General features: G+C 43.9%; 1 protein-coding gene across 6 annotated transcripts in view; it reads left to right on the top strand.

Annotated features, from left to right (window-relative positions):
- Window positions 1-22,663, top strand: part of LOC119478291 (proline-rich protein 36) — a 56,585-nt gene that overhangs the window by 6,729 nt on the left and 27,193 nt on the right. For 2 of the 6 annotated variants that reach the window (XM_037752930.1, XM_037752934.1), the window contains exons 1-2: window positions 8,798-9,354; window positions 18,279-22,049. In XM_037752930.1, coding sequence (XP_037608858.1) covers window positions 19,108-22,049 — 2,942 coding nt within the window. In that variant the 5' untranslated portion in view covers window positions 8,798-9,354; window positions 18,279-19,107. Of the gene's footprint in view, window positions 1-1,056; window positions 1,266-8,795; window positions 9,355-18,278; window positions 22,050-22,663 lie in introns of those variants that run through there. The other 4 variants (XM_037752932.1, XM_037752931.1, XM_037752935.1 and 1 more) reach the window with 4 other exon arrangements.

Raw genomic sequence — 22,663 nt, forward strand, 5'->3', positions numbered from 1 at the left:
AGAGACATTGGAGTAGCCATTAGCAGCGTTGCTGTGCCCTCAAACACAACTTTTGATAACAAAATAACATAAAAACCGTTGGAATCTGTGGAGTCGCTTTCATAATGACAAGGTTAGGGATGGTAGCGGGGCACTCGGGTTCAAGAGGATTAAAGATCCTTCCTTTATAAAGAGTTTATCAGAATCAGAATAGTAGAGTAGTAATGTTAACTAGCGGCTTTATTGATGATTAATAAATAATTTTCCAGGTTTAAAACAATCCCTCTGGCTGGTGTGTATCCTCTCTATTTGGTATTAAAGTACTTACAGATGTTGGCGATTCATCAAAAATATACTTTCACACTTTCTATTTCTTATGAATTATAAATGTTAATAAATTGTTAATTCATGGATTTTATTTTTTCAAAATGGTTACTGGTCCCTTAGCGTGTCTATCCAATGAACTAAATAAATATCTAACTATACATCAGCCAGTAACCTGTTCCACTCATTTGATGAAGCAACAGTTTGAAATTCTCAGAATGTCAATGTTATTCACAGTGTCCTCAATAACAACTACAGCCCTGAACATCTCCAACAGATCAAATTACATAATATTTGTCTTGCAACTTGTTATTGCATAATTTCTAATATTATAAGCACCACTTCTTTTGCAGCACAATCATTTAAAAAAAAAAAAAAAATCTGATAAATTATGGTCACATTTAACTGTTTGGGGGACATGAAAAACTCCCATGCCAATTTAAAAAAAAAAATTAATAAATATAAACCAAAAACTTGATTAACTGTTTTGCACATGTGACTTAATCATAAGTGTGTGGTGTTAAAGTACAGAATCACTCACCTTCCTGTAACACGGAGTAAAAAGCAATAGTCAAAGCATTTTTAATTTGAAAAGAGCGGATTCATTTCATTTATTTTTAAATGAAAGGGTAAATTGTTTGGTTTTTTTCCCCCGTAGAAGTAGAAATTCTGGTCTGATGGCGGCACCGCAGGCAGGGTGACTAAAACATTAATATTTCATCTCCCTCTGACTTTATCTCCTATCCCGTCCAGCCACTCCCTCGAGTTCAAGTCACCTGACCTTCCTCGCCCACCTGCTCACCTGTTCCCCCTTTCCTCATCAGGAAACCTGGAGTCTGGAACTTGGTACCTGCCTGTTGTGAACCTCTGCCTGATCTTTTGCACTTTGGATTTCCTGTATGTCCCCTCTGGATTTGTTTGCCTGTTTGGACTGTCTTCAAAGAGCTGACCCTGCCTGCCATGTAAGCCTATATAAATATATTTATGTATACTATATACCTTCACTTTGGCCATAAATCCCTGAACTGAATCAGTCTGCCTAGCTGTCTGAATTTGGGTCCTATTGCTCGTACCAGCCATGACATACAGATACTGTATTTCCTTTGACTTTTCTTCTTCTTCCCATAAATTTGTGCAGTAAAATTAGACATCATCTTTCCTCATACAGTAGGTAGGGAACAGTTTGTAGCTAGAGAACAATGTCTATAAAAAGCTGCGGCGGCCGCTCCTGAGCTTGGCAAGCTGCAGCCTGCGGCCGTTTGACTCGAATATCTTCCCGCCTGAAACACATGAACACACCTCCCGACCGCAGAAAAACGTCATTATTATGGCGAGCCGCACTTCGCTGCTTCCCGGTGTGAATTCAGCGTAACTTACTCGGAGAGCTGCTTTATTACTTTTTGACCCGCCTACCCAAACCCGCAATATCTCCTAGTAAGCTCACCCCAACTCGCCTGACCCGCGGGTCAACCCGTATGTCTTCTAGGACATGCACTGTGAATAAGGAACAGTCTTATTTTGATGCAAAGATTTGGACATTAGCAGGAATGTAGCACCACATGGAAGTGAAAGCAGTGCTCTGTTTATTTAAATATAAAAGTGAAATAAAAATATTTATTTGTTCCTAAAATCAGTTAATAATTGCGATAACTAATCGTGATCTCGATATTGATCAAAATTATCGTGATTATCATTTTGGCCATTTGCTGTTGTGGAAACACCTTTAGCTACGAGCCGCTGGCTCAGCTGTCACCATGTTGAGAGCTGTACGGAGGCAATAGAAATGTTCCCAATCTTGCACGTAGCACCTTTACAGTTATTGCCAAAATCTAAAAAAATATCTATTTTTTAAAAAGCACTCCCTTTTTAATCTTTGCCAAGCTGCATATAGGCTGGAGAGGACCCTTTGATGTGTGCCTTAAAAACATCAAATGAAACGGACCAGAGCAGATCAGGATGTTCATGGTTGCTGCAGCATCATATATACCTGGAGAACATGTGAGAACTCAGTGCTGCTATATTTAAACTATTTTTTTAATGAATTAGATCAAGTATGTGTTTTTAGATTTCCCCTTTCGTGTCTGTATCGAATGAGCCGTAAGGCCCCAATGATTCATCTATTTCTGTGGCATTCCTTTAAGACGCTTGGCATCAGTGACATCAGCAGCGCACAGACTCGGAGATGGATTTCAGTGATGTAGCCAAGAGCAAACAGAAACATAACACACTATACTCTCATGATGTTTTAACCCCTTTACTCCAATTACTTATTAATAATCAACATTTCAGTAAACACAAAAACCATGAGGGTGAAATGAACATTTGAGGGATTTTTTTCTTTCCTGAATCATTTGGAAAGTGTTTTGTAATGTAACACTTTAAGAACAACATCACCACCTGGTGGAGAGAGCGACCACAAAGCTCTGACTTGTCCTGAGGCAATTTTATCTACTAACATCAAAATTATAAAACTTTCATGTTATACAGCTCCATACTGATTTAACTACAACTTTTTTTGTAATCACTTTCTAAGACTTATTTGAGGTAGACGAGGAGACCGAGCATTAAGACTGATGTAATGTATTGTCGGTGCCTCCTGGTGCATAGCAGCAGCCAGAAATCTCTCTGCTTTCACAGTCTATCTTCTCGCCCATTTATTATGTTGCCAAGCAGCATTTCTCTTCTGACCTCCAGCCTTGTTTCGAGACAAGAGGACGGACACGGAAAGTCATTATTCGGCCCAGAAACAAAGCAGAAAAAAGTTCCCTCATCCATCAAAGGAGCTTAAGATCTTTGACAATGTCCTGGACCTCGGCTCAGATCAAAGAGAGAGACGCCAGCTGTAGTCAGGTCCGGCAAATGACTGCCCACCTCGTTCATCCATCATGCTCCAAACTGAGATAGCGAAATAATAAAACCTTTTCAGGTAATGGCCACAGTTAGATCTCGCCATTAGGCACGTCCCCTATCCTACAACCTTGTATTAGGCTGTGATTGATGACTTGATCTGAGTCTACATTAAAGGATCTGCTTAAAATTCACTTTTTTTATAGCCAGTCAGGCTCAGGGGCTGATTAATGAGTGCCAGTGAAACTAGTGGTGTTCTTTTGGTGGCTCTGTGGGCACTGTGAAAAAAAAAAACATCTGATTGGCTGTATATGCAGGGAGCTTTTGGATTAGCTTGACAAATAATAATTACAGTTCCTGGGCTCACCCTGAGAGGATGGTAACTGACTCATGTGGACAACACAAAGCCAGAGAAAGAGAGAGAGGAAGAGATACAGAGAGGAAAAGACATCTAAAACAACAGCTATGATTTGTCCTAGACACATTGTTATATGACAGGTTGATTTGTAGGATAACAAGACTTTACAGCCACGCAGCAGCTCTGAGAGACTGTACTAGGGCTGTAGGTGTATAGACAGACACAGGCTGGTGTTTTTTTTCTTAGGAAGGTTCCTAACAGTGAATTCACCTAGAAATATCTAATACCCCTTTTCCACCAAAATTAGTGCTTATATGCTTTTTTTTTTTAACACGGGAAACCCCACTAAACATAGGCGATAGACTCCGTTCCCATTGCAAATATGGTGTCGTTGCTCTGGCCTTTCTGTTTCTTTTTCTCTGGTGTGTCACGTTCAACGTCATGGATGCACCGGTGGCACCGTTTATTAACCCTGCTAACGGTCCTAGGGTTAGTAAATAGTGAAAATGTTACAGTGTTTACTGCTTGTTACTTATTCAGTCTCTCTTTCAAACTCTCAAACCAGAGTTGGTGATTGTTGGAACACAGGTGATGGTTTTGAGGAGTTTTATTTTGTTTTTGTCAAGTTTGAATGAAGTGTGTTTCGATGATCAGCAGTAAAATTACTGTTGTCTGACTGGAGTCTGGTGGCTTTGAGGAGAGCATATTAACTGTATGTTTTGTATGTGAATCAGTTATAATAATTGTCCAAATCCCTGTTGATTTGATTGATTATATATTCAGTTCAACGTTCGTCACAGAGCATAGCACCAGAAAAGGGGCGAAAATTAGCATGTCCACCCGGGTGTCATGTTTCCATCACTGCCAATCGGAGCTGGAGCCGATAAATACCCATGACTACTGCAGAGTTATATGTCCTGGGAATGAAAGTGGGTTTTAAGTCCAGTGGGAAAGAGGCTTGAATGGCAGCCATGATATGAGCTGGTTGAATTCTCTGAATGCTAATGAAAGATGCTTCAATGCTTCCTTTCTTATCTCCTTTAGCATAGGGTGCACTCATGGATGTATAATAAGACCTGGATACAGTGCCGCTGCTCAGCCTTGCTTCCAAGTTTTTCCAATGGCAGCTCACGGTATTGCAGTGAAAAATCCTCCTGTGGCCCAAAAAGCATTTTCCCCATAGACCACCATTGGAAAAGAAACGCCTGTAAAACTGTTGACAGGACACCTCGAACTGCAAACACGTTCGATGATTATCACTCCTTATATTATGGATTTTTGATCCAGGGAGGTTTTACATATGTAAAACTTTCCTCGAGGCGAGAAAAGCATTTTAAAAAACTGTGATGTCATCACAATGTAAAGTCTATAGGCCGAACGGGAGCTCACGGGCGGGGCCAGCGGGAGAAACACTACTGCGCATATTCAGTGAAGAAGTAAACCACAGAAGTAAACCCGGAAGCTAGAAAACTTTTTTGCCGTATGAGCCTGGCGAGCAATTCTTACAGTTCTTATAGTACATCCGTGGGTACACTGGACCATACTTTACGAAAGGAAAGGAGACAATGCCGCCCCACAATTCCTTGTGGCAGCAACATTTAGAGTGATGCATGTCAATAACATTCACCATCGCATAATGACGCCCAGTGTAAGTTCAGTCAGATTCTGTTAGCACCATGGTTGTCTTTTCCTTATGACTCTCTGACAAAATGCTAACACCACTACGCTAACATGATGATGCTATAGGCTACAGGTGTAATTCAGTTACTTAGAATTTAGTTAGTTAGTAATTTAGGTATAGGTTACCATGGTCGCCATCTTAGTTTAGCATGTTAGCATGCTGACATTAGCACTAAACACAAAGTCCAGCCGAGGCTGATGGGAATGTCATTAGTTTGACAGACGACAAAGCGCTTTATTTGGTTAACAAACCAAAGTATTGGACAAATTAAAACTCTGACCTGATGATGGCGCTAGATGAAAAGTCAGAGGATCACCAAAGTAATAGGTTTCATCTTTTTGGGACCATGAACATCTGTACGCATTTTTTAACAATGCATTTTTCAGATAATCCATTGGGTCTTATTTAGCCTGAGAAGTAGGAACGGTACTCAACCCATAAAGGAACACTTGACCCTTCAGTTTATCTAAAACAAATCACAATTCAAATTTGGAAATGCATGTTTTTTTTTTACTAGATGGCAACAATATGCAGCAGTAAGTAATTTTTTGTCTATTGTGGCCTATTAGCAATGTCATTTTTGTTTCATCTCACAAAGCATACATGCAGACAGCTTCTGTGTCTGTGCCTGAAAGTCTCTTCAACTATAAAGAACAGTTTTTTAGCTCTTCAAAGATGCCTTGACCCTCTCACAACTCCACTATAATCACCAGCGGGACAGCTAAGATGGAGGAGAGCTTCAAACGTCGTCAAAATATAATGGATGATAAACTAAACACCACCTATAAACCCTGCCAGCAGAAGCTCTTTGTCGTCTGTAAACTCAAGGTCCTCTCTGTAGCCGATAGACTGCTCCGCCTGTTTAGGAGCCTCATAGAGTCTGTCCTCCTTTCATTATCCTCCATCTGCTGCTTCGCCACGCTGACAGTCTCCAACAGCCACAAACATCACTCGGCTTTCAACTCGTCATAGACGTCAAAGTCGCTGCAGCCGTGCAAAGCGGAGCTCTCGGTGCGGCTCACGACCCTGAACACCCCTTCAGCCAGTGCGTCACTCTGCTTCAACCCAGCTGCAGGTGCAGATCCTGGGGCCTGTTCCTCAGTTATCTGGGTACGTTGGCACAACAGATATTAGTTTTCATATTAGTCCATGTTTTACATTAATGTTTTATTTATCAAAGTAATCCTGCTTTAGATCTGCATCAATCAATCAGTCAGTCTGAAGCCACGATGCCTGTGTGTTTCCTACTGGGATGTACTCACACCAGCAACGGGTCTCGCTCGTTCTTTCTCTTCCCGGCTGATAAAAAGACCAGGAGTCGCTGGATAAAACACAGGTTTTTTTATTGGGCAAGTGAGTTGCTAGATTTACTTGCCCGACATGGCATTTTACTTGCCCCAGGCAAGCGGGCAATCCTTAAGGCCTTTACACACCGGGGGCATGTTGAATAAAAGACACGAAAATGCGAAATGTTGGCCTGCAAATATCTATTATATATGTCTAGGGCTTTTATTGTGAAAGGACAGAACGGTAGTAGTGGATTTAGTCTTCGCTGCCTTTGTCGAGGTTGAAAGGAGTAATAAAGTTTGCTGTCCTGGTTTGGACTATAAAGCCACCGTGTTGTTGATTCATAAATATATGCGCAACTTAACCGGTTCCGCACAACGTGATTGGTTAATGCCTTTATTTGCGTCGGGAAATTTCAGAAATCGACTTCCTAAAAAATTACATTGCTTTTTCGCTGCATAATATTTGTGTTCTATGTGAAACTACTCGTGACAAAAAAATGGCCGCTGTATGTAACAGCCTTTATTGTTGAGCCCTGCCATGACAAAAAATGAGGGCTGTCAAAGTTAACACGATAATAACGCGTTAACGCAAATTCATTTTAACAACACTAATTTCTTTAACGCATTAACGCAACTTGCAATTTTTAAGGTATTAGTAGGCTCAGTTTTAAAAACTGTCATGGCCATTTTCAAAGGGATCCCTTGGCCTCTGACTTCAAGATATGTGAATGAAAATGGGTTCAACTTCAGCTCTTTCGGTTTAGGCAACAAACTACAACTTCTTTAGGTTTAGGCAAAAAAAAAAACTTTGATCAGTTTAGGGATAAACGTTGTGTTTTGGATTAACATAACTACGAACACAATATCAACTACACATTGTTGGTTTCACACGGGATGTGAACTCTGGTGTTTTGTGTCCCATCCATTGTCCCTGACCTCCACCCTATATGGAGTTTCATACTGTCTATACTACAGCACTAATTATGACTTCCACCTCTGCTCCTGTCATAATTACTATGGTCGCTGGAGGTCGCTAGTGGGTGTAGTGGGCCCCTATTGACCCACATTTATGGTGCTTATAGCGACTGATAACGCCTATCTAATCGGCTGCAATTAGCATATCTCATAAAAACTAACTTTTCTCATCAAAACAAGATTTATTTCAATCACTGTGTTCCTGGATAGGTGTGTGTGTACTGGTTATGGGATATTTTAATGACTTTATATTCATATGTATGCTCCATGTATTCCATAAGTATATCCCATTATGCATCATGTCCATTTTACTCCTATTACTGTAAATTCCGTGGGAGTAATTGTGCTCTTTCCATGAAATTGCATCTGAAATCCGTTCAAATGACGATTCCCAGAAATGAGGTCTAAAAGTAGAACATCTGAGAGATGTAAAAACAAGATTCACTAGGATGTTAATGTGAGCCTGATAGAGAGAGGAGATGGGACAAGATAAGTGATCAGAGCTGATAAAATGGGATGAGATGCCTCAGCCCTTGAGGCATGTAGGTGTAGACTTTATCTCTCCATCTCCACCGTATAGAGCGGTTTCTACTAACCAGCCTCAGGTGACAACAGCCAAGCGCACTGATGATGATGGGGTCGATGTTGAACAATAAGAAAAAAAATCAATTTGTTGTATTCGTGAAGACTGAACACAAAGAAACATGCTCAGAACTTCCGACGGAAGAAGCAAAAATATGCGATTCATTGAATACAGATGGTGTTTTACCCTTTTAATTTGCATGCACAGCACATGTTAATTTAGCAAAGGCCTGAAAACACTGGAGCGGTTTAACCTTCGACGACTGTGGATCTGCCTCTGCTTCAGAGGGCCATTGTCCATGTGTCTCTATTATCCTGCTGGTCACGGTTCCCCGCCTCTGCCCCCGCTCATATGGGAGATATCTGTAGAATAATTCTACCTGTCTGTTCCTATCTCCTTCTCCCTCCTTCTCTCCCCCCTTCTCTCTATGCGTGACCTTTCTGCATTCCTCTCCAGCTGACCTTGGTGTCCTGTCGGCTCTTTCCTTTTCCCCACCTCACACTACTAGCTGCTCTCTGCCATCGCCCCCCTCTTAACCACCCCGTGCCCCTCATTTCCACCCCCTACTGACTGCTTCTTCCCTCCCTGTCCCTCGGTTCCGCCCCCTGGATCACTTTGCTCCCCTCTCTCCTCCCCTCTCCTCCCCTCGCTGTCTCCCTCTTTGCTCTCTGCAGCTGTACATACTCTGCTTTTTAATTAGACCGAGTCACTAGCTCCACCTCCGACTGCCTCCTACTCTCCCTCCCCTCCCTTTGCATATACAGGGGCTTGCATGGCGACACGGAGAGGAGGTCATGATGGAGAGACGCAGAGAGAAAGGGGGAGAGAGGAAAAAGGAGCAAGACAGGGGGAACTGAGAGGAGCATCTGAGAGGATAACTGCCTGTTTGCTCACTCTTGTCTTCTTGCTCCCCCTCCTGTCCGTTCACTTCCACTCACAGCACAGGCACAGCTCAGACAGCTAGGTAGGCACAGCGGAGCCCAGAGCTCCGAGGGATGGATAAAAAGGTTCCCACGTGAAAGGCATGAATCCACAGAAGAAGAGGAGAGTGAGATAGAATAAGCAGAGAGGGAAGGAGAAAGAGGCGAGGTGAGGAGGAGAGGGAGACGAGAGAGAGAGGAGCAGATGGACTCTACACAGAGGAGAGGAAACGGTGTGAAGCTCACCGAGCGGCAGTGACAGAGAGGTGGGAATAAGAGCAAACATGAACGCCAGAGGGATGGAAGAATGGGCTGAAGAGACGTGAAGGAATAGCGGAGAAGAGGAGCGAGCGTTTTGTGGGAGAACACAAGAGGGGAGACAGGAAGAGAGAGATGTGGTATGTGTGACTCAGTTCTGTGTCCTGATGGAAGATAGTACAGCAATCTCCCCCATCAGCCTTCTCTCAGCATCACCATAGAGATAAGCAAGTGAGGAAGATCAGAGCTGAGGACAGATTTTAAAAACACCACAAACAAGTGTCTGTTTGGATTTTGTGCAGTTTGCATCTTTTTTACTTCTGGCTGTTTTTTTAACATTCTGCTGTGTACGTCCTTGCACGCGTGCACACACGTGCGTGCGTACATTTTGTTGATGTGTTCGGCAGGTGTGTGTGTGTGTACGTGCACGTATTTATTCTGACAATGGGGGTGTGTTCATAGCGTGTGTGCGTGTGTGTGTGTGTATGTGTGAAATGGGATGTGTGTGTGTTTTTGGATGCTGGGATTTGCTTTACTGCAGGTGTGGGAGTTATTTTCTGAGATTGTGCAGCTTTATGAGGAGCTTTAAAGAGTGAGGAGCTTAGATTGGTCTGTCAGTGATGTAGCTTTGCAGATTCCAGCAGCGTGCTTTCATTGCATATTTGTCATGAGCAGGACTGTGTGTGTGTGTGTGTGTGTGTGTGTGTGTGTGTGTGTGTGTATATAGGGGGGGTATACGCAGAAAGTTTGAGGAGGAGGAGGAGGCACTGAGCGAGGGAATTCCATTTGTATGGATCTCCTGTGTGCGTGTGTGTATCTAAGCAAAGTCCAATGCATACTAATTTTCAAGTAATGCGTGACATTTTTAATGCATTTCAATAACACTGATGTGCTTTTACATTATGCATTTACATCATTCTCGATTAACTTATCTCACAGCAGTCTTGTCATTGACACGCATGATACAAATGTAATTGCACATGCACTCTCTCATACATGCATGCACTCATCACCACGCACAGGTGCACACACACACACACACACACATTCGCCGTGTGAGGAAATGCTGTGCTGTTAATCCTGTCTGTCGTCGCACAACTCTTTGCTCTTGTCTTTCTCACTCCCTCTGCTCTACACTATACACTGTATTTCCCTTTTATCTGATCTCATCAGTGTGTTTTAAGGGGTCAGCTATCTCCATCTCCCAGCTTCCACTCTCCTGTCTACCATTTAATCCTTTTCTCACGTTGCTTATAAATCTGTCTTCTGTCTCTATACCACTTAATTTTCTCTCTCTTTACCCAAGAGAAGTTAATGTACCCCTCTCTTAAACTTTTACTGTCTTTTACTTTCCCCACGTGAATCCGTCTGTCTGCTGGCCAGGTGTTTCCGTTGGACTGACAGCAGCTTGGCTTTATAGGTAACGCACTATGATGTACTCTTGGGACATTAGTTTGGACAGGGACACTGCAGCACGACAGCCCAGCAGAGAGTAACCCCCAGGGAGCGGAGTGCGCTGTATGTACCTACATGTAGCGTGCAGCTGTGCACCGGACACGTCAGTCAAGCCGCTTGTTCTGTTTGGCTGCTGATTTTTCATACAGAGACCTTTAGAAGATTTAACCTCTCTGAATCCTGTGGCATAGAGACAAAGAACTAACCAGCCAGAGAAAACAACAATTAGGCTGCAGAACACGTGCAAGAAAGACAACAATGTTTGCTCGTGGCTTTCTTTCACAGATACCTCAAACATCCTCACATTTGCTCACAGTTGGCTAAGTATGCTTATCACAATCCATTGGCCTACATATAGGGATTTCATATTAGGCAGAGGATTTTGGTCAAAAGAGGACAGATGGAACAAATCATTTCTGGCACTTGCACTCTAAAAGTTAGAAGTAATCCGGCCACCCTTCAAAGAAACTGGAACAAGTAGGGTGGCGGCGCTGTCTTCCTAAGTGATGAGCTGGACGGTGACTTTGCAAGCTGACATTTGTTTTTATTTGTGATGTTTAACCTTGAAATATTTGCATCCTGCGCTGTTACATGAATGAAGAGCATTACAGCAGAGTATTGAAATGACGCAAACCTACAAATACAGACAAAGTTAGGGAGAGTGTCTCGTTGAGTCCTGAGATACTGAGCATCAAAGTTTTCACATTCCTAACAGTAAAGTTGGGCAGAATAAGACCTAAGAAGGTCGGGGGTTCGATTCCCGGTCCAGACAGGGCTTCTTCTGCGTGGAGTGCATGTTCTCCCTGTGTTCGTTTCCTCCGGGTTCTCCGGTTTCCTCCCACCACCAGAACATGTAGGTGCTGTTAAATGGGGTGGTTGCGTCATCCGCCGTAAAACCTATGCACCACAAACACGATTGCAACTTGCAACACAAGTTTTTTTGATGAACTTTACGAGATAAAATCAATTTGAAGAGTCCAAACTGTTCTTTGTTTTTGTTGATATCACTTCGATTTGGTTAGATGAGAGCTACGGAATATTAAATCATCCATCTTTGCTCACTACATCTTAGTCTTTCTTACCCTCAGGTGTGCATAATAAACTACAGGTTATGAACTTCTTTTTAAAATTCAAAAATTTGAAATTATTAGGGCTGTCAAAGTTAACACGATAATAACCCGTTAAAGCAAATTAACTCTTATCGCCACTTATTTCTTTAACGCATAAACACAATCGATATTTCAGAGGTTGTAGTGTGCTCAGTTTTAGAATCCATCGGTACCAACCATGTCATACTAGCTCGTTGCGAAGGAGTTTAAATAACGCTCCAAACTTGCGCTACATTTTGGCGAGAAAAAAACTGTCATGGCCATTTTCAAAGGGGTCCCTTGACCTCTGACCTCAAGATATATGAATGAAAATGGGTTCTATGGGTACCCACGAGTCTCCCCTGTACAGACAGGCCCACTTTATGATACAATATTTGTCATTGTTTTGTGTTAATTGATTTCCAATAATAAATTAATTTGCAATTAAATATTTTAATCGATTGACAGCCCTGGAAATGATCTGTTATTGGATCGGTATCGGCCATGAGAAGCAGCTCTGTTATTGTTCTTAAACCTGCAATAACTGACTTTTTTGGGAGCAGCAGAACCTAGCCGTCAAAACAACGTTGACATATCATAAACATATCATTAACTTTTAAGTTAATTTGGCGAACGTACTAGCAAATAGTGGCTTATTTACACATCCAGCTTACAGCTTACATTCACAACATTATCATTCATTTAGAGTCATGTTTGTGGCCATCTGATGAATGTAAGTCCAACATTTGTTCTCTTTTAGCTCTGTTTTGGTCTCCACCAACTTCCGAGGGAAATATCTGTCTCTTTAGTTGCTTAAGGCTTCACAGTGTTGACCAGCTAGTAGCAACAGTAACTATGTCTGGCATCATCTCTCAAGAGCACCTTTTGGCACCTCCATGTTTGCTTCAACACTCAGCCGTGGTGATTACCACGTGCGATAACTTTCGATGAAGGAAAAAAAAAAAACTCCTTCTAAGCTTTCTGTTAGTAGATCCAGATTATTTAATAGTTGCACTGCAGCAAGTGATTGGTGAAATATGGCTCGCTGTGACGGCTGACTGTAACGGGCCAAGCTGAATGCCAGTGCACTGTCATGAACAAACAAACCAGCATTTACATCTTGCTGCTACGGTATTACACAAAGTCTGACATGAATAACAATGCTGGTGTTCACTGTGTTGCCTCGGGTATATAATGAATTAAGAATCGTAATTTAATTTGTGTTTGTTTGTGTAATTTAATTTGCTGTTAAGCATGATCAGGCTTAAGATTTCATCAGTCAGAGGCGGCTGCATCAGTAACACTGTTTCCAGCTCTGGGTATCAGCTATGAAAGATTGTTTTTTTTAAGCTAAGTTGTGGTTGACTTCTGCTTTGGCATTGCTTATGAATGCATGTGGATCAGTTTACATACAAATCTTTGTTGCCCACAAAGTCCTTTATGGCGCTTGCATCTGCATTTTTTAATGTTCTTGCTGGTTTTATTGTGTCAAATAAAACGGAACATTTCCCCGTTCGAGCAGCTGTGCTGCACACAACGCTTACCTAACAAAATATTCATCTACGGGCAACTCTCAAGGAGTTGTTCCTGAATTTGAGATCTCTTTGGACATGAATGCAAACACCACAAATGCTCCTGCACTTTTACATCTGTTCTGTGAGCGGACTGTGTTTTAAATCCCTCTGACAGAGCACAGGTATAACTCTTACCCTTCCTTTTGCTCGCAGGGCCAATAACTGATCATATAGCTTTTCTTAGTTCCTCTCCAGTTCCCCCTTAAATGCCCTGACACGCTGATGCTCCTGATTTACCACTTCACTGAACCCTAACCATGACATTTCCTCTGCTGCCAGGGGTTGTTCCCTCCTGCTCCCCCTACCTCCGCCTGTCTGCCTCTCCTCCCTCCTACTTATTCAGATTCCTACTCCTCTCAGTTTGGTACGTGTCTCATAGCATCTCTAAATATAACCAAGCATGTCTACCTCCTCTCCTTCCTCTTCCTCTCTGTGCCTCCTCTTTACTCAGTCCTGTCTGACAAATTTAAGCGTGCCTAGACAATCCAATCTGACATGCCTTTACATAACAATTCAATCCACGGCACCTTCCACCTCCTCGGCACAGCGAGACCCAAAGGTGTGTTATTGGCACGGATGCAATTTTCAACATCCCGCAAAGAATATTATTAGATCTGCGCAACCAGACTCTTGCTTCTTGTGTTTTGAATGCATCTGATATGTTTCTCCGAGTCGGCGCGGCTCAGCACAGGGAGATCAGATGTGACCTTAGCATTATCATCACACACACACGCATGCACAGTCATAAAACAACACACACAGGGAAGAAGCCTATGCTCACAGCAAAGCCTTCTCAGAGAGGTAGGCAGCTAGGCGGCTGTGGTAAATCTTAAATAATAACCGAAAAGAGTTATGACCCTCGCTGGCATTATGCCGCCGCACACCTTCCTCCTCCCGCCTGGTGATTTATCTCTTGTGTGCCAATAAAGCTCAACATGAAAATGTCACATGTTGGGAAAGAGCCGGCCTCAGCCACAGGAGTGAGCCCATGCAGCATTAAGGAGGGCCGGATTCATTAAACTGTCGGCGTAAATTTTGATCCGAAGGTAGTTTGCGGTCCGAGAGGGAGGAACGGTGTCGAGGAGGGAAAGATGTGAGACAAAAAAGAGGCAGTTGTGGTGGAGGAAGGAGGAAAGAAACAAATGACAGTTGTGGAAAAAAAAGAAAAAGGAGAGACTGAAGAAAGATAGAAAGAGGGTAGGATGAGGATGACACCCCATAGAATGAGTAAGGGTAATGGTCCTGCGACTGGTGGATGAAACTCCGAGTACAATCTGTCAGGGTGAATGTTTAAAGTAGAGTGCTTTTTACAAGAAATGGGTAGAAAGACTGACGGCCGGAGTGAAATGGGATACTAATGAAAAAATAGGAGGAGTGAAAATGTGATTTTATCCAGGGAGACAATCAGCAAGGTCAAATGGACAGTTTAGATCAATCACATGCTATAGATAAATTGTTTTTTAGCCGCTGTAGATCAGGATTCAGTCCTCCTTCATGCACTATCTGTGTGAATCCCAAGCAGCTCATCTGTATACACTGCAGTGATAAGAAAGTAAAATGAGAAGGAATCCCGTGGTTTGTTTCTAAATCCATTAAAACATCTGAGTGTGTATGGTTGATATTTCCCCTCAAGGCTCTGTCAGCTGTGACTTTAATCATAATTAATCCTAATAACCATGTTTTTTAAAGGGGTTGACGGTGGGGGCGCGGCTGTGACAAAGATCCCCCTCTTCAGAGCCGGAGAAAAGAAAGAGAAAGAAAACAGTGGACGTAAATAAAAGTGGCAGCCCCTCGGGTATCTCTCTCCCTAAATAACCTGGGAGCTGTGAAGGAGTCACTAATTACCCCTCCCAAAAGAGAGGGAGCAGAGTAACGGCCAGACAGAATTAGCCCGGGCCTGTCAGCGTCGGGGGCTATCACAAGGAGATAACAAGGCACAGATCCATAGATCGTGTAAGGCAAACGACAGCATCACGCCCGACTGCCAGTGGCAGACAGGAAGTGGAAGTGATATATATACGTATCAAGGCCGTAGATCGTCAAAAACAGGCCGCAGAATCGGTGTGACGAGAACATACTACTAAATACAGCGAGGCAGACAGGCTGTCACACAGTGACCAGATGAATCAGAAAGGATGTCACCATGGCAGATCATCAACGACTGATAACAGGGCCACAGACTGTTAAACATGGAGGAAAAGAAAAATCTGTAAGACACACGGATATGAGGAATAACAGTCACACTGTGCGCCCGTGAGCAGGAATAAAACTGAATACCACTAGAGCTGCTGCTACCACAATACAGCTACTTTTAATAATAATGTTAGAGCATGCATACGTACAAAACACAGATATCTAAAGCAAGGAATCACTGTCTGTCTGTCCCTCTGAGTGTTATTCGCATATCTCAAAAAACGCTCATCCAATCAACTTCACATTTGGTGGGTGTATTGGTGTTGGTGTATTGCTCAGGACCCAGGGGAGTGCAGTGTCCAATGTGGTGCAACTTGGTCAAATGGTGGCACTATAACAACAAACTTTACATCTTGGCCTGTAACTTTTGAACCAAAAGTCTCAAAAGCTAAATTCTGGCTTTGTCCGAAATATTTGTACTATCATTCAACATACGTTTGTGTGAATAAACAGTAATATGTATCTTTTCGGACACACTGAGCAGTAATTTACGTCGTTATTTCCTGAGAGCATCCTTGCCGGTTGGAGACATGTAACTATGGCAACCCGTACCAACTTCATGTGACCAAAACGACTGTTTGTGAGAATCAAAGTCTTTAAATAGAGTGCTCCAGGGATGACGTATTTTTGTAGACCAACCAGGAAGAAGGTTCCCTCGACAATACGCCAACGGGATTTTTCCATTGGATTTTGGTTTATTGCAGAAAATAAGCTCTGTGGTGAACAAATGTTTATGACTTACACATTTTGTTCAGAAAGATAATCTCCATAAATGAACACCACTTTTATGATTTTTGAAGCGTGAATGCAATCGCCAGTTAACGTTCAGCTATAAACATAGTACACCACGGTTGCATGAACGCGAGTGTAAAGTGATGAAATGAGGCTGTAAAGGCGGACGAGTCGGTGTGATGGCGTTTTGTAGTCTCATTTAGCCACTTGTTAGCAACCGCCTTTTTTAAGACACGTAAAAAGCTTCAAAATTTACGAGTGGGATATTTAAAGATGTATTTTATGTCGTAGAACAAAATGTTAAAATCTCTTAAGCTTGTGTTAACCACAGACCTTATTCCAGGCATCTAACTAAAAACCCACTGATTTCCAGACGAGGGAACCGGAAGTGCTAAAATGTTAACTCATATCTGGGTTTTAGGACTCATTCCTGTAGCACTCTATATATATATTACACTTAGCAAAGTGAAATATTATACTTGCATTTAAATTGAAGCGTTATTGACATTATAGAGCTGTTGGCTTCATACTAAGGTTTCGGACATTATAAAAAATCTCACATACTGTCTTAGCGTACTAAATAGTATGTAAGTATTTAATTTCAATCGCAACCCCTTTTTCCTGGATTTTGTGGGTTAAGACAAATTATCCATATAAGCCACACCCATTTGCATTGAGACTTATTTTCCGCCATTTTTAATTTTGTGTAAATCAGATTTTTTTGCTACTCCTCATACAAATTTTGAGCAATTGTCACCAAATCTTTGTACAGAACATCTCTGAATTATGTTACAAAAAATGTCATATCTCCTGAATGTTTTGTGCTATTGGCACCACATTTGGTGGACATGTGTAGATATGATGTCTTAGTGTTCATGGTGCTATTTGGGCAATAGGTGGCGCTGTAGCAGCATCATCTAACTAGAATGGTACATTTCCATAGGGGCATTTTTTATCGCGAAGGATTGCCTCGCTTCCCAGCATTGGACACTTGATGGGCTGCCACTAGACACAAGGCACTAGGCACGTTATTGGACGAACGCTTTCTGTCATGGGCTGCTACTCTCAGTTTTCAAACCGGAACCAACATTGTGGCTCGTTTGGAAACTTTCTTCTCTTATATCATGAAAATAGTTCACTGAAATGTGTTTGGGAAAACATTTTATGCAAGAAATAAGCCATGCAGTTGCTGAATCTGTCTTTATTTTGGATCGACAACTGGTAGTTTAAAAGTTTCTAGGGAGTTTCCAGATGCGGCGGGTCACGCCGGACACCCCTGATTTGCATAAAGTAGCCTAGACCTCAACTTTATGCAAATGAGGAGCGGCTAACGTGACGGCTCGTCTCTCGAATCGCGCTGCCACGCCACCAAAATGCATTGCACGGCTTCTTACATAGACAATGATTGGTGAAGCGTGGAAAGGACAGAGCCTATAGACATGTACCATAAAGGAATCATTCTCTGTCTGTCTGTCTGTGTATGTATTTGTGACTGCCCTTTACATATCTTGAGAACTGTCCATCCAATTAACTTCATACTTGGCGGGTACAAGCAGCCATACCGCGGTTCTCGACAACGCAGCAAGCAGAACTTCTCAGGGCCAAGTTATCAGCCTGTTCTGAATGGGCACTGCACTAGTTAGATATAAAATAAATGGAATCAAATACACATAAACATAAGTATCCCCTTCAGCCAATGTGAATAGACCTTAATTACAATCTCTTTTCACTTGTTTTTTGTGGATAGTCTTCTAGTGCTGATGATATACCTTGTGTTTTTCCTATACTCAGTTTTTCTTTTGCCACCTACGTCCTTTCATTACTTTTTCTGAATTGATGTCTTCTTTTTCCGTTCCGTGTTGACCCTGCTCTCATGCATTTTTAAAATAGCTGTCTATTTCACATCTCCGTCATTATCCCTAGGAGCAAGCGCATTGTGTTTCAATGCAAATGCAATAATATGGGAACAATTACAGTCTCTCACTCCTTTCATTTCTCTCTCTGTCTTTCTGCTCTCTTCAGGAATTCCATGGTCTTCAACCATGAGAGAATGAGTCACTGAGAGAAGAACTGAGAAGAGAAAAGAGTGATCAAATCAAAAGGAACGGAAGGAGAGCGAAAAAGAAGAGTTGAAACAGATAGGCCATTATGGGGAAGTACGCAGGCCCATCCCATACTTTGGCCATCCAATCTCCTGAGGGCCCAGGGGAAAAAGCAGGCGGAGAAGGAGGGGCTGCCAAGTAGACAAGCCAATGTGATGGACACAGAAAGGATGGACAGGCTGCATTTTCTTCCTCCCTGCTTATTTGCCGGTGACCTCTCCGGCCTCATCAAGAGTTTGTCCCCTTAGAAAGTTAAAGAGAAATAAGAAGCAAAAGTGCACAACTTCAGAAGACATGGGAGAGCATCACTTCTCTCATTTTAAAGAGTATTTAATGCTGCATATATTTATTTTTGTACGAGGGTAAGATAAATGCTAACCCAAAGAGGTAAGCATTTATCACAGTGATCTACACTTAATTTTTACTTGCTGTGCTTAATATTACTACACCTTGAACTGTGATTATGGTAATCCATCCTTTCTAGAGGACAATCTTAGTTGCAAAGGAAGCCCTTGTTGTATATATTTGAGATAACCCGAGCAGCTGCACACAATCCTATCTTATAAAGTCTGTTCTGTGATGAAACTGGAACTCAGTCAATCAATTGTACAGATCTCTCACTGTTATAATGAATATATAGTAAAGGGGAGATCACTTTCCTTGTTGAAGCACTGACACAACTAGGCCTTCACAACATCAAACTGCCTGCAGAGCCTGTGGATGTTGGGGGAGCGAGAGACACAAGAGAAATGGTGAGCAAAGAGCCCAACCACATGCTCACGGGCCAAACCAACGGCAAGAGCACTTTGGCGGACAAGTTGCCCGGGACAATGACTGTACGCTCTGTGCTGCTCAATCGAGACTCCCCAGACATCGAGAGCCGCCTCAAGCGGCGCCGCAATCGTACCCACCAGGTCCGCTTTAAAGACCTGGAGGATGGCAGCAGCAGCAGTGGCAACAGTGGAACGGGAGAAAACAATAGCCATCAGAGGCCTGCCACAGAATGTGACAGCCCACATCCTCTTCGCAAACACAGCAGCAGGTCCCCCAAGCCATGGACTGACAGGGATGGGCTACGGACTCAGAGTCTACCTGGCCAAACCTCTGTGGTGGGGGCTGTGCGTGGGGACATGGCAAGTACTATAGAGGTGGTGGCTGCTTTCTTAGCCAGGGCCCCTCCTCATCCGTTGACGCCGGGTCCTACGCGTCGATGCTGGGCACCACCACAGACTAACTCCCTGACCTTGCCAATGACACGCAGGCCCAGTACGAGCACCAGCACAGCCATCCAGACCTCCCCATGCCTGAAAAAGCCCCCGTCCCTCTCTTCCACCCACACACGTAGCCACAGCCTCGGGGACTCGGTGGGCATGGATGGGGATGACGAACATGACTCTCAAGATGAGTACCTTACGCACAACCACGTGTTGGTGCCTGGTTCCAAGGATCAGAACGGTCCGCCTGGGCCTGGGCCTGGGGACCGAGCTGTGGTGGAACGGAGGTCTAAAGCCTCCAGGACAGACATTAAATCAGCTGTTAGTGTGGTAAAAAACAGGCACAGCTGTCCCCCTTCAGTGCTTCACAACACTGAGCCATTTCACTGCTCCGCTGTATCCTGTCGAGATGGCCCCAAGCGTCAGGGAAGCAGCACTCCCACTCCACTGGTCAGGAGGAGGAAGCGTCTGAACAGGACAACAAGCGATCCCGGAAAGGAGGTGCACTACTGCACCACTCCCACTCAGACTGAAAGCCCCAGTCCATCCCCGCCACCCTCCAATACCAAACTCTGTACCACTCAAGTTCAAACTGAGAGCCCTTCCGCCCCTGAAAATTCGAAGTACTGCACCGCCCAAAGTCAAACTGAGAGTCAACATAAATCTCCACCTTCGAGTGACAAACAACGCACAACTCCAATTCAAACAACCAACTCTCGTCCAACCCTACCTCCAAATGCTGAACAGTGTACCACTCAAATACAAACAGACTGTCACCCTCCTCCAAATCCTGAACCTTGCACCACCCAGACACAAACATGCAGCCCCTGTGCTTCCCCATCTCTGACAATATCACTGAGCTCAATGCAAATTCAATCTGAGAGTCCTGTTTCTCCAACTGTGACTCAAGACCCTCCCAACACCCAAATAACTACTGTGCCTTACTGTACCTCTCCGCCACCTACACAGACCCCTGAACACTGCGCTACACCACCTTGCTTCTCTCCAGCCAAGCCAGCTTGCACCACCCCACCTCCACCCATAGCGCTGTCCATTCCTTGCTCCACTTCTGCACCTACTGTTGTCCAACACCCTATCCCCTATTATACTGTCGTGTCGCCACCAACAACCCCTAGCGCAGCTGTTGTCTGCTCCAGTCCTCCCTCAACTGCACCATCATGCCCCATCCAAAACTGCACCTCCCCTATCCCAAGCATAGTATCATCAGCTCCCCCGACCTGTCCCACCCCTACCCCAACAGTAACCCCCAATATAACTCCCTCTGAGCCCATCAGACATCCGACCACTGCCCCAAGCGTAACACATCAGCCGCCACACAATGCATCAAACGCTACACCATGCACATTTGTAACTCAAACTGCCCTGTCATGCACCTCCATATCATATTACTCCACCACCCATTCAATTAGTCCCCACGTCCCTCTCCCAAACTCTACGTCACCTTCTTATGCCACTCTCATACAAACTGTGTCTCATTGCAACATCCCATGTCAAGCTCTGCAAAATACCTCTTCTGCCAACACAGGCATAACCCCCTACTCCTCCCCGGTACCCAAATTAAAATCTTGCACTTCTCCGCCTCCGCTTGTGATAACACATGCGTCCACTCTTCCAATTGCACAACTGTGTGCGACACCAACTAAAGCTGTTCCTCTTTATTCTTCCACATTTCGTGCTGCACCGCCGTACACGCCCCCCTCTCAGGCGCCCTACAACGCTCAGGATAAGAGGGGCATTCGACTTCCACCTCCTCCCCCGCCGCCTCCACCTTACACACCACGCAAAACGGGAAGCGATCCACCAGGTCCTGCAATCCGAACACCCATGCTCAGGGCAGACAGCAGGGCCGGCAAGAAAGATAAAGATGAGGAGAAGGGGAAAAAGGAAGATATAAAATGTACAGACTCACCCAAGCTCTGTGAGAGAGCCAGCTCTCTGAAGCACAGAGCTCAAACTCCGCCAGTTGCTGTGATGAAGGGGGAGAAGCAGTCCTCCTCCTCTCCTGCCAAGGCCTGTTTTAAGTCCAGCTGTCTCAGCTCAGCCCAGGCTCAGCTTGGGGCGCTACACAAAATGCTCTGCTCAGGACCCAACGCCAGGCCCAACACCCCCAACAGCCAACACACTCTCCCTCCAAACCAGCAGGGTTGCTCTGGAGCCAGGGGCTGCTGTGCTTCTGGGGAGCGGCCTATAGCTGGGCCCCTGACTGCCACCCAGGCTGACACACTGAGACAGGTCCAGGAAATTCTGGGAGGGCTGGTGTCTGGGGCCAGGTGTAAACTGGACCCATCCAGGGTGACAGAAAAGCTCCTGGGCCCCAACGGACCCTTGCATGATATTCGTAACCTGCAGACCCAGCTCCACAGCCTGGAGGGGGTCCTGGAGACCAGCCAGAACACCATTAAGGTCCTGCTGGATGTCATTCAAGACCTTGAGAAGAAGGAAGCCGAGAGAGACGGGTGAGGCAATATTTCATTTTGGTCGGCAGTTTACAGTGTAGGAATTAAAAGCTAATGCCTGCACACTGACTCCATACCACAATCTATTTTAATCAAGAGTGTTTTGAGCTCAATCCAACCTTTGTCAGGTCGTAATACATATCACATTACATAACAGCATGCTTCTCTTATTACTCTAAGATCATCCAACTACTGACATTATTAGATGCTCTGAAGGCTTTTCACACTTGAATTTAATTAGCCCGGAGCTGACCTAAGGCCACATTTAGACCGATTTTGGCCAACCCACCGACACAGTTGAGGTGCCAAGAGTGCTAAGGGTGCAGAAACCTAAAAAAAATGCAGTGTTGCAATGCAATGTCACCCGGCTAGGATCTGCGGTGGCCAATCAAATAAGTGCAGTTACATGGTAGGTTACTTTTTTACCATTTACCATGCAATCACCATGATAAAAGATATATGCTGTTCAGTGTTTTTTGGCCTCTGAAGCCTTCAAATTCATTGATCTACTACTGAAATGGCAATGTATCCTCATACAACGGTTCGTATGATATCTTCCAAAACAAATTATGTGCGTTTTCCTACAATTGTCCAGCAACACGTTACATACATAC

This window comes from Sebastes umbrosus, chromosome 19 (assembly GCF_015220745.1).
Source record: "Sebastes umbrosus isolate fSebUmb1 chromosome 19, fSebUmb1.pri, whole genome shotgun sequence".
Taxonomy (NCBI): domain Eukaryota; kingdom Metazoa; phylum Chordata; class Actinopteri; order Perciformes; family Sebastidae; genus Sebastes; species Sebastes umbrosus.